The sequence below is a fragment of the Molothrus ater genome, chromosome 4 (genome assembly GCF_012460135.2).
Source record: "Molothrus ater isolate BHLD 08-10-18 breed brown headed cowbird chromosome 4, BPBGC_Mater_1.1, whole genome shotgun sequence".
NCBI classification, from domain to species: Eukaryota; Metazoa; Chordata; class Aves; order Passeriformes; family Icteridae; genus Molothrus; species Molothrus ater.
The window spans coordinates 45,610,364-45,622,045 of record NC_050481.2 but is presented as its reverse complement, the minus strand read 5'-3'; the positions used below and the strand labels follow the sequence as shown (position 1 = coordinate 45,622,045).

Here is an 11,682-nt window from a genome sequence, read left to right as displayed (position 1 = left end):
AGACTCATTCATGAAATTTGGGAGCACTCTGAGTTTTCATGAAAGTTTTTTGGGTCTTTTTTTTTCCTTTCTTTTTTTTTTTTTTTATTTTCTCCCCCTGCCGTGCAAAACTCCCCGCTTCCCCCTTTCCTCCCCCTCGCCCCTGCCATATGGCCAGCCTCCCCCTCCCCTGCGAGGCTCCTGAAATCTGGAGGCAGAGACTGGCCCCCCTGCCTGCGTAAGAGCCTCCCGCCGGCGCGCCCGCCTCCGGCCGCGGGGCTGGGGGCGCCGGGCGAGCCAGCAGCTCTTATTCTGAAGGGAGCGGAGGGGGGCTTCATTTCCTGACAGCTATTTACTTAAAGCAAATGATTAGTTTTGGAAGGATGGTCTATAACATTGAATCAATTACGGGACGCGGTTTGTGAGACCATTACAGTCGGATCGGGAGAGAGGGCGAGCGAGAGGGAAAGAGCGCGGCTGAGCAGGGAAAGTCACAAAAGACGTGGACATATTTTGGATGTTTTACAATCTGCAGGATTGGGGCTGCGGGTTGTAAAGGAGAAGGTAAGAGGTGCGGGGCATTTTCCCCACCTTTTTCTCTTTTTTTTTGCACCTTTTCTCCCGCGTTTTTTTCCTCGTTTATTTAATCAGGTTTTCTTTATTTATTTGTTGGGGGTTTCTTTTTTTTTTTTTTTTCCCTTGGTTTTTTTTTTGTTTCTTTCTTTCTTTTTTTTTCTTTTCCCCCGATGCTCTGAGCCGAGCGGAGGGGTTCCTGTCGCGGGGCGCAGGCGGCGGGCGCTGGTGACCCCGCGGAGGGGAGCGGGGGAGCAGCGCTGCGCTGCGCCGCGCCGGCCGTCGGGGTGCGGCGGCGAGCAGCGCGGGCAGCGCTAATGACAAACACATTGGGACGGCGGCGGCCACCGCGCCGCATTCCTGCCGCGGGGGCGGGAGCGACCCGCCGGGGTTCCGCGGGCAGCGGCAGTGCCCGCCCCAGGGGGGAAAGCGGGGACGCGCACCGACCGAGTAAGCGGCTCCGTCTCTTCTCGCATCCCTCGCTTCCTTCACCCCGCTGCTCTCCCGTCCCTTCCCCCACCCTTTGTTTTTCACCACCTTCCCTCCTTTAGATCCCCTTTCTCACCTCGCTCCCCCTGACCCGGTAGCCTAAAATGCCCCGGGATCCCGAGCGGAGGCACACACACAACCCCCGAAAGGCGACCCGACCTCCATCCTTGCGCGCCCCGTCTTTTTTTTTTTTATTTAAGTGTCTCGGTGAAAGGGAAGATGCTGAATTTAGACAGGGCTGGTACCTGGAGCCTTTCCAGCCTGCAGCCCCTCTCTCGACGGGAATGCCAGTCCTGCCGTATGCCCTGCCGAACTGCTGGACCCCACTGCCTCCTACCCCGGGAAGGGCAAAGTCTTCGCGGCCACCTTTTGGATTTTGTCAAGCGCAGAGTTGCAAACTTGCCAGCCTCTGCCAGGCTGGAGTCCCCTGGAAAAGTCCTAGGAGCAAGTAGGAAATGGCTTTTTGGCTGTCCGCGGCATTGCTCAACATTTTTGGACGCGGATCCCATAGCTCAGGAACCGTTCCAGAGAACAGGACTTGGACAGCTTTTTCTGGAGCCAGCAGCGACAGATCTAGCAAGGCAGCAGCAGCAGTCCCAGGGCACAGCCGCCAGCCCCCAGGGCTCGTCCGCACCCCGTCGGGGAGGCGGCTGCGGACCAGAGGCGGGAGCGATGCCGTGGCCCCCACCAGTGCCGGGGGCACGTTCCCAGCGCCCCTCGACGGTGTTCTCGGCGCGTCTCTTGCCAGTGTTTGAGCTCCCTAGCGCTCCTGCGGGGCCCAAGTCTGCACGCCCGGAGAAGGCAGCGCATCGCCTCGGCCCTGATGGGAACCTACGAACCCATTCCCGGGGCTGCGGGCGCATGGCTCCCTCTTGGTCCAGCGGCTCCCGGGGGGCACAGCCTCTGTCCCCCGCCGGGACTCCCGCCCCTCTCCAGACCCCGCGCCCCGGGGCTTCGTGCTTCGCCTGACGGAGGGGGCCGGAGAAGAAGCGTCGGGTCGTAGCACCAGCTCCCTAGGGAAACACGTCTGTGCGCTGCTCCTGTCCGTCTCCCCTGTCCCGCTTTTTCTTTTCCCCGGCCACCCCGCATTAAGAAAAAAAAGTAGTCTCTCCAGCTTGGCAAAAGCTTTCCTATTGTTTCCCAGACAAACAGTGAAGTGGCTGGGAGCTGCCACCTCCGCTAGGTTTGCTCGGTGTCCCGGGCAGCCTTTGATGTGCAGCGGCTCCGGCCGTCGGGCTGCGCCGGGGATGGGCGGACCGAGGGGAGCCGCGGCAGCGCCGCTGTCCCGCTCCCCGGGGGCTGCGCCCAGGCTCCCCACGGGCCCGCAGGGTCTGTCGGGCGCCTGCAGCCTGATGGGGGCTGGAGGGTGTGAAGGGAACTTCCCCGCATCATCCACACGACAGTCCCGACCGGCTGCAGGCGGCCGCTGTCTCCCCGACGGGACGCACCGGGGGAAGCGGGATGGCTTGCTGCGCTCTCGGCGTCTCCCAGGGCCGATGTAGAGCCCAGCTGGAGTCCCAGCTCGGCTGACTAAGCTCTGTGTCCTTAGATGGGACAAGACACGGGATCAAAGCAAGGAGACAGGCATCAAAGATTTCTCTCTCATCGTCTTATCAAAATCTGAGCTGTGGAGATCCGACTTTTAACTCTGTGTGTAGAAACGCTAGGAAAAGATCTCCCAGCAAGGGACTCCGGTTTTAGCTTCTAGTTAACAATGAGTGTTTTAGAACGGCCCTCAGCAAAACAGTGGTTTAGCCAACCTCAAAGCTTGGGGAAAAAAAGTTTGCAGAAAAATGAGACCTCACAAAACACTGGGATTTAGGAGTCCACGAGCAAACCAGCTCTCTCAGCCTGCAGGCAGTCTGCTGCTGCTTTTAAATGAGATTCCTTGTTCTGGTAGTCCTCTTCAGGCACCGAGGGGCAGGAGGTGTGCCAGTCCAGCTGCCGTCGGGTACTGGGGCCATCTTTGCTGTTACTAGTTTGTTGATGTATGGGAAATCTTCATGTGGCTCTGAGGGTAATACATAGGTATTAGGTTTCAAGAAAGCAGGAAGTAATAAATATTTTAATAAAATACCACTCTACTACAGCATTGGGCTAGGATTGAAGTAAAGTATATATAGACAGAAAGCCTTGCATAGCCCAGACCTCACAGATTATTTCCAGCTATACCTATTGGTCTAAAAAGGAGGCTGAAATCTGTAACTTTACAAAATCCTTGCCTTGCTTGCTTCTTTATTTCATCATGACTACAATCGCACCTACTTTTGTACATGAACTCTAAAATTTTTAATAGAAGATGTTTCCTTTTTTACCTTTGAAGACTTAAAGACAAAGGAATGACTTCTGAGAGGTGATTTTTCCTGGTCGCAGTGAGAATTGCCTATAATTAAAAAAAAAAAAAAAACCAAAACAAAAGCAAGAAAGCAAATGATCCTTTCTCTCCCTTATGCCTTGCTCTCCTGCTTGACTCATCTCTTTCAAGCCTATGAAGCTTTGTGTGGGTGCCCAAGGGAAAAGTTTGCAATAGCTAGGCTTCCTAGCTCTTGTGGTCAACTGAGATGGATATTTTTTCCACACAGTGCTTCTCAGCACTTGAGTTGGGATCTGAGGTGTTTTTTGATTTGATTCTGAGAACCTAAGGGAGATAGGAAGATATATTACTTGGAAGTGCCAGCTGGTTTGTTTTTTTCTTTATCCGCCTGTTTTCAGGGACAGTCTGGAAAACCCTCCTTGGATCAAGTGGGAAAATTTCGGCTTTGCAATTCCCCCACCACCCTTAACTCCTAGACTGAGGGACTCTGTCCTGGAGGGTTAGGCTGAAGAATTGGGACTGACTAGAAGGCTCCTTGGGAGGCAGCCTCACTGTGTCCTGCAGAGCACAAAGTACTCAGCAGGAGACCAGCACTGGGCTACCCTTGATGCATGGCTATTCCTTGGGTTTTTCTTGATGCATGGTTTTCCGATGTACAGGCTATGCTGGATTCAAGTATTTGTAAAGGGCCATGGAACAAGCCTCATTTTGGGAGAATATTTATGCCAGTCTTTTTCACTGAAGAGCTTTGAGCCTTTCCCCAGCAAAACCATCAGACCCACATGTTAGCGCTGCAGGGCAGCGCTGCTCTTGTGGAGAGTTGAGTTTGCAGTTTGGCAACTGAGGACCAAGAAATGTTTCAGAAGGTCCTGTCTGAACATTTACATTCAGCTGGTGACATATACCACAAGAAAGAAACGTCTTTTCTTGGGCTGGCCTTAGCTCTTCCTGGAAAAGATCAGCTTTCCCAGAAGGACAGACTGCCACTCTGACAAAATCACGACTGAAATTACCCAGCCCTCTCACAACAAGGATAATCATATCATTACGTGCCAAGATTTACAATCCAAATACTCTCCTATCACTTAAGTAAATACAGAGAAAATGGGACCAGGGTTGCTGTGTTGTTGGGGTTTGGATTTTTTTGTTGGTTTTTTGTTTGGTTTTTTTTGGGGTTTAGGTTGCGTTTTTTGTTTTTGGATGTTGTTGCTGGATTTTTTGTTTTGTTGGTTTTGTTTCGTTTCGTTTCGTTTCTTTAATCACATGAAATTCAAAATGTAGGAATTTTGAATTTTAAGTTGATACGGGAGAGCCAGTTTAGGCGGCTCCGTTGGAGACCAGCGCTGCCTTTTGCAGGACGAGATGTGTCTGGTTAGTGCGGATCAACATTGCCATCCTGCGGCCGCCACCGCGAACTTCAGTGGCTGGGCGGGAATCAGCCCAGCAGTCCCCGGCGCTCGGGAGATGGGCTGTTCTCTGCCTTGAAAGAGGTCTTCGGTTGATTCACAGCAGTATGAAAATAGCATTTACCCTTGGCTCTTCTCGGTCCCCCTCCGCTCTTTCTCTTTAGGTCACGCAGAGCACTCACCTAGGAATATCGTAATTTTCTAAGCATGCAATTTCCATTGAGTTTCTGAACCCTGATTTTACCTTGTCTTTTGTGGCACAGTCAATGAAACCTTTCTTTATAGGAAGCCAGTGCTTGGCAGTTAGTGTTTGGAAAATTGACTCCTGACTGATAACAGCTCTTTAGAATTAGCTTTCTAACTTTTTTTTTTTCTTTTTTTTTTTTTTTCCCAGAACCTTTCAAAATCTGTGTAAATTCAATGACTGTCCAACCCGGGGCAAACACCTGCAAAGAGTTTGGCAAATCTGCCAGTGCATTACCTTGCTTTTACTATACACACCCACATTTCTGTTTTAGCTAGCAATGTCCTAAGTATGCAAGAAAACAAGGTTTGCTCAAACTCACATTGTATATGTTGTGCTAATACTGGATTTCAGCTTGCATAAACCTACTGGCTTCAGCAAGGCTACACCAAGTTATGGATTGATAGGCCAGTGTTAGGAACTGAACCTGAGGTATTTATCCATTTGAGATTTGGATAGCTGGGGACAAAGACAACTGGTCTGCCATTAGGAAGGTAAAGGAGCTAAAAATGTAAATATAGAAACCCAGGATAGGTGTACCTGCTTGGTGTTGGGGGAATGAGTAAAATCTCGTGCCCGTAAGTGTGAAATGGTGCCTGTGTTAAACCTCGAGCCCGGCATGGATGTGTGAGGGTATGCTGGTGATGGTCCCGGCATTCTCAAGTCAAATGCGTGATGTAACTGAATTCAAACAGGTTTTGAACACGAGTGATGTGAATCCTTAGTACATTATCCTGTCTTTCACAGCGAAGAAGTGTTGCTCTGGTCTTGATGAGATTAACGGGTCACTGGGGAAAGATCAAAGCTCTGGGTTTCGAAAGAAGAGCCAGATGGAGAAAGCAAATTTAGTTAAGTCCTTGTGTTTTTAAACTGCAATGCTACAATGAGACACTCATTGATTTCAGTGTCAGCCCAGCCAAGACAGCAAGTTCAAAGCAGCACTTTGGAAATGCCATCACCTGTATTTCCATCGTTGGGCTTCAGTCCTCACCTACACACACAGCTCTGCAACAAGTCCACTTCAGCACAGCTTCTGGTGTGCAAGAGATAAACTAGCTTTGTTTTTTCTCCTCCTTTGCTGCATCACTTGCACTGAATAGTCTGGCAAAACAACACAGGACAGGGAGAGAGTTGCCTTTTCAGTCAGAAAAGGGAGGGAACTTGGCAGAAGTGGGGTAACATTGTCATGTGGATCTTGGGGGATCAGGAGTCAGATCAATAAAGCAGACCATGGTAAGTCTTTACAGAGTTACAGAGGGTTACTTTATTAGAAAAAAATGCAGGGTATAAATGTGATAAAAATGAGTAAAGAGGCTGAAAGTGGGGGAACTATTTGATATGCAAGAGTCTGTTATTGATGGGAGAGAGATACATAAACATGTGGCTATTATTGCTAATTGAAGAAGCAGACAAGATGCCTTGTCTCTGCTGGAACATTGTTAGCTGGATTTCTGATGGTGTCTGTACAAGTTTTTGAGGCAGGTAGTCTTCTAATCCTTCTTCTGAGACCTTTATGTTTGACTATAAAGTTCTTTTGCTCTGCAAAGAGGCGCTGTCTGCTCCACCCATTGCAGGAGAAAAGCAGGACTAGATCAGAAACACTTCTTGGCATGTTGTAAGCATTTAGTTCCCATATGGCACTGCCACAGTTGTAATAACTAGATGCACCTATGTGCTTTCATATCTCAGCATCAGGAACTGAATACCAGAGGATGAATAGAAACTCTCCAGAACCTTTGAAAAAAAGTCCCTGTCTTGGCACATCATCCTTTATTTTACTCCTTGGTCAGTGTTTCAAATTAGGGGCTCTTCTGTGCAGTGTTTATTTAATCTATATTGGATTTGGGCCAAATCCAATTGCTGTTAAAAGTCACCAACAAAGCATCTGTTGGTTTCAATGGGAGCAGGGATTGAGGGTCTTCTCCTTTAGAAATTACCTAGCATGCTGCTAGAGGGTTTTATGCAGAAATGTCATTACAAGGCACAAAAATTACATAGATGCTGATTGCTATTGTTGCCTCTATAAGATAAATGCTTTAGGATTATATGTTTGAAAGCTGAAATAATTGCATGTGATCTATGACTCTCTGCACTGTTAGGGAGAATAGTGTTCTATGAATGGCACTGCTGGCGTACAGTCTGTAATGGATTTATTTCATTAGAAAATTTCAGCATGTGTTTTAAATAGCGTGTCTCTCGATCAAGGGAATTCCTGCTAAATAAGCAATAAGCACTATTGTATTACATTGTATTCTGTAAGCTATATATACACATATGTACAATGGCAAAACAAAAATATCACTCAGGGTTGTACTATTTGTAATAAGAGTGGCTTTAAAAACGTACTTTTTTTCCCATAAAAGCTGCTTGCAGCTGAAAGGTCAGAACTTACTGCATGAAGATGTTACAACTTTGATGCTTGTGAGGCTGCTGCCTCTGTGCAGGGGCATTTCTGTGGGCTCAGTCCCAGAGGCTACAGTGGGAGCAGAGCTGCCTGCAGGCTGTTGGAGAGGGGATGCACCAGGCCTTGGCACCTTACACCAGGACTTGGTTCCTTACACCAGGACTTGGTTCCTTACACTGCCAGAGGACAGAAGGGGTCGTGGTGTCTCATCTGGCTGTGATCAGTCTGTGGCCACACGCACCTTGTGGCAGTAGGTGGCATGAGTCTCACTGGGCTGTGGCTGTGAACTGGGGTCCCTGGGCCCCTCCTCTTCGTGGCACTGTGTGGAATGATGGGAAGCTGCACTTGGGCGCTGCAGAAGACTTGGGTCCTGCTAAAGCCTTATACACTTGTCAGTCCATTAATTGTCTCACTCTTGCCTTCTCCTTTCTGTTTCAGCTGTTGGCAGCTATGGGTACTTACCCACAGGCGTTCCTGATCCTGGGCTGTTTTCTCACAGGTAATGTTCCTCAATCCTCTAAGCTTCTCTATCCCAATTCTTCATAAACCCATGTTTACACTCGCTTTCATTCTGCCCACAATAACGAATGCCACATGCTTGCCAGCTGGTTTTTCTGCTTTTTCCCCCCGGTAGGCTATGACAAGACCTTCTGAGAAGGCAGCACTTTCAGCGGCCCCTGTCGGCCGCTCTGCCTCTCCTGAGCTGCCGCAGCCTCCCACCGAGCGGTGCGGGTGTGCGAGCACACTGCGCTGCCCACCTGCAGCTGTCCCCGCCCGCCCCCGGGATCCCGGCCGGGCCGCCTGGGTGGGCTCCCTGCATCCTCCCCCGCCCAGCATCTCGGCTTTGCTGCACCAGCGGGGATGGCAGGGCAGGGCTGGCTGTGCCACAGGGTGCCAAATATAGAAAGGGCCCCTAGAGCAAGGTAACTCTGGGCAGGCGTGGAAAATGATTTCAAAGACAGTCTGGATTCCTGGTGCCGGTTTATTGCAGAGAGTGCCAACTTCACTCAGTGGGCCTAGGTGCTTGTTTATTGTACAGGTCATTTGGTAGACTGAAACCACAAACATATTTCCTTGGTGAGTTCCTCATTTTGTAGGGTTTGGATCCTCTAATTTTCCTTCTGAGAGTTGGACCTGCACCAACCCACCTGCAAATTAGCTGGACTTGCAAATCTGAGCCTGTAACTGGAGATTGCATCTGGAAACCAGTTCCATCTACAACATCTAGTTCAGTGAATTGCAGTTTTATTTGGCTACAAGCCTTCTGTACATTTTGGCTAGAGGTAGACCTGATGTACAAGCTCCTGCTCCGGCCCTTTGTAGAAACCGAAGTCAGATGTAAAATGCAGGTTTTAGTCTTGGGAAGTGGTTTCCAAATTTCAGCTATGAGCTTGCTTGAAAGCTGACAGGACTGCTGGTTTCGTGACCACGGCTGTAAGAAGGTGTGAAATGCCTGTGACTCAGCAGCCAGGGTGTGGAATTCGCTGGTCTGCAGCAGAGCTGTGTACAGCTTAGGGCTGGAAAGCTGTGGCGTGGATTGGGAGCTATCTCTAACTTCACCTCTGTCTGTCTTTCACCCCTTGATTTGACAAACAGAAGTCAGCAAGCAAACACTTATCATTTCAAAGGAAAGCCATTTGCTATTCCTCGGGCAAAGCTTTGGCTTTTAACAAGGGCAAATTTCCTGGGACATCAGCAGGTCTGAAGCAGTCAGAAAAGAAAGCTGCTCTGACCCTCTCTGCTTCCTTTCACCTCCCTGTGCTGAGGCTGTTTTGTGTATTGACGTGCTGTTTATTTGTGTCTTTTTGCAGGACCATTCCTAACATTTTGCCAGCTTCCTCTGCCAACTATTGTTCCCAATAGGAATGAAATGGTGGTACAGCTGTATTCCAATTTCACACTCAAGTGCTCTGGAGACAGCGAAGTGAGCTGGCAGTACCCAGTGACCGAGGGAAACCACAGGATAGACATCAGACACGAAGAGAACAACAGCGGCCTCTTCGTGACAGTGCTGGAAGTAGGGAATGCCTCGGCCGCCCACACGGGCCTGTATGTCTGCTACTATAACCACACACAGGTGGAGGATGGCGAGGTGGAAGGCAAGGACATCTACATCTATGTGCCTGGTAAGCGGGGGATGCCACAGCTCTGCCTGGGGCTTGGGGTGGGAGAGGTGAACCAGGGATGTTCAGAAGAGGTGTGTTGCTGGTGGCAATTTACTGTCCGAGGAAGAGAAATAACCCCAGGGTTAAATCATGTATAAATCAAGGCCAGCCCCTGTAAATCTATGGATATGTTCTTCTTTCTTTCTATTGGTCTTCACTTTTTGATAAGAGTTTGAGTTCTCGAGGAGTGATGAACTTTAGAGCTGAGGTCTTCTGACCACCAGGGGGCTGGAAAGCAGACCTTGGTGGACAGGTCAGCTCATCTGTGGGAGTATGTCCAGCCTTCAGGCTTGCCTGGCTCCCATATGGGGATTAACAGAAATTCCAGGCTTTTCAGGGGGCACTTGGGTGGCTATCTTGGGATATCTTGTGTACTGACAAAACCAATGTATGTACTGACCAAACCAAAGTATGATACTAAAGCTGCTGCCAGATGAGGAAGGCCATATCCTGTTCTTGACCTGAATTAGGCTTTAATTGAGAACTGGAAAAAGCTCATGTGTGGACAGGGCCTGGGAAGTGTAAAGCATTGGAGACGTCCTAGAGGTGACTGTCAGAGGAAGGGGAAAGAAGTGTTCTTGCTGGCCAGTCTGACACAAGATTAAACACATGGTGCTACTGTGCAGTGCCCTGTAATTTTCAAAGCAAACAGAGCCTTCCCAGGCCCTGCGTTGCATTTCTCTTTAGTGGTGAAAAAACTGTTGGACTCAGAAGAAATGGCATCCCTTCTTTTTGGAAGTGCCTATTTCCAGCTTTACCCTCCCACCCCCTTGTTCTGACTGGAAATCAGCTTAAGGGCTTTCCACAATCTCTCTGGGATGAGAATCTTTATTGTCATAGCTGAGATAGGCACCAAAGGCTGAGCCACGACTGACTGCTCCTGTAAAGCCCTGTCTGGATGTTTCCTCAGCACTGGCAGGGCTTCAGGGGGTGAGGGTCACAACTGCAGGGCCAGAAGAGTCAAGCCACTGGATTTGCAGCAAATATATTGAACAGGGAACAAAAGAGTGGAGAAGAGATTGCAGATCATCCTGTGAAACTGCAGTGTGTTCTGAAGGAGTGATGTCTGCAATGGCAAGGAAGATTCTGGAAGAGCAAAAAGCCAGGAGGCAATAAAAGGAATTGTTTTAAGGGCTATTTTGCAGTGGCATTAAGTTTCTGCTGTTGACAGTGTGTGATTCAAGGACAGTGATCCTTCCAAGGTTTTCTCTCCATTTGCCACAACAAATGTAAAGTGTTTGCCTTCATTCTTGAAGCAAGATATTTCAGCAGAGCAGGATACTGCCAGCTTTGGCACATATATCTCAATAACCAAGCAGCTCTAACCAAATTGCCAGAAGATGTTGTTTATGTTAAGCAGTCATGCAACTCACCCAGTGGAGGAATATAAAGGCAAGAGCTGGAAGATTTCTTCAAGAGGACTTTTTGGTTTGGTTTTCGAAAGCCTCGAGACATCAGCCTACCAGATTTGCAGGGCAGAGACACCCTGTAATTTTTTCCACTTGCTAACCATCAAGATGTCATAAAGGCAGAAACATATCCTTTTCTCCAAATTACAGAGAATGTCTCTGTTTCCACTATAAACTTTGTCTTTACAATTGCTTTTCCTGCAATGAATTAGGAGGGCAATGGGTGGCAGCAACCCACTTTAGCCAGGGAGGATTATGTTGGGACTTCACACAATATCCTATTTTCACTAACAGCACATAGAAACCAAACTAGGTGAATCTTGTTTCTGTTTTAAATTACAGTGGGAAAATGAATACATGGAGTTGGCAGCATTTTTGGGATGGAGCGCTGTGTTTGGAATATTGCTACAAAGAGCCTGCCAGTGCAGCAGAAAGTCTATTGTTGGAGGGATTTGGATTGCTATTTATTAAATTTTATTATAAAGCTTTGCACAGAAGCTTCAGGCTAGCAGGGATTATTTGTTTATTCTGAATGGCCAAATGGAGACCATTTGAGGCCTATGCTTTTTATGCATAATGTTATGCAATTATGTTTTAAACTCAGACTTTGGATTGGCTGGGTAGCAAAGTTGGCATGTGTTTTGTTGACTTTAAAAGAAATAAAACTACCAGGTTCTTGTTTGCTTTTTTTCCTACTTG

The 11,682-nt window shown here is 48.6% G+C and overlaps 1 protein-coding gene across 1 annotated transcript in view; it reads left to right on the top strand.

The window, feature by feature from the left end:
* Nucleotides 1-338: 338 nt before the first annotated feature.
* Nucleotides 339-11,682, top strand: part of PDGFRA (platelet derived growth factor receptor alpha) — a 34,404-nt gene continuing 23,060 nt past the window's right edge. Inside the window, exons 1-3 of the mRNA XM_036382486.1 lie at nucleotides 339-543; nucleotides 7,848-7,908; nucleotides 9,221-9,535. Of these exons, the coding sequence (XP_036238379.1) occupies nucleotides 7,860-7,908; nucleotides 9,221-9,535 (364 nt within the window). The 5' untranslated portion in view covers nucleotides 339-543; nucleotides 7,848-7,859. The remainder of the gene's footprint in view (nucleotides 544-7,847; nucleotides 7,909-9,220; nucleotides 9,536-11,682) is intronic.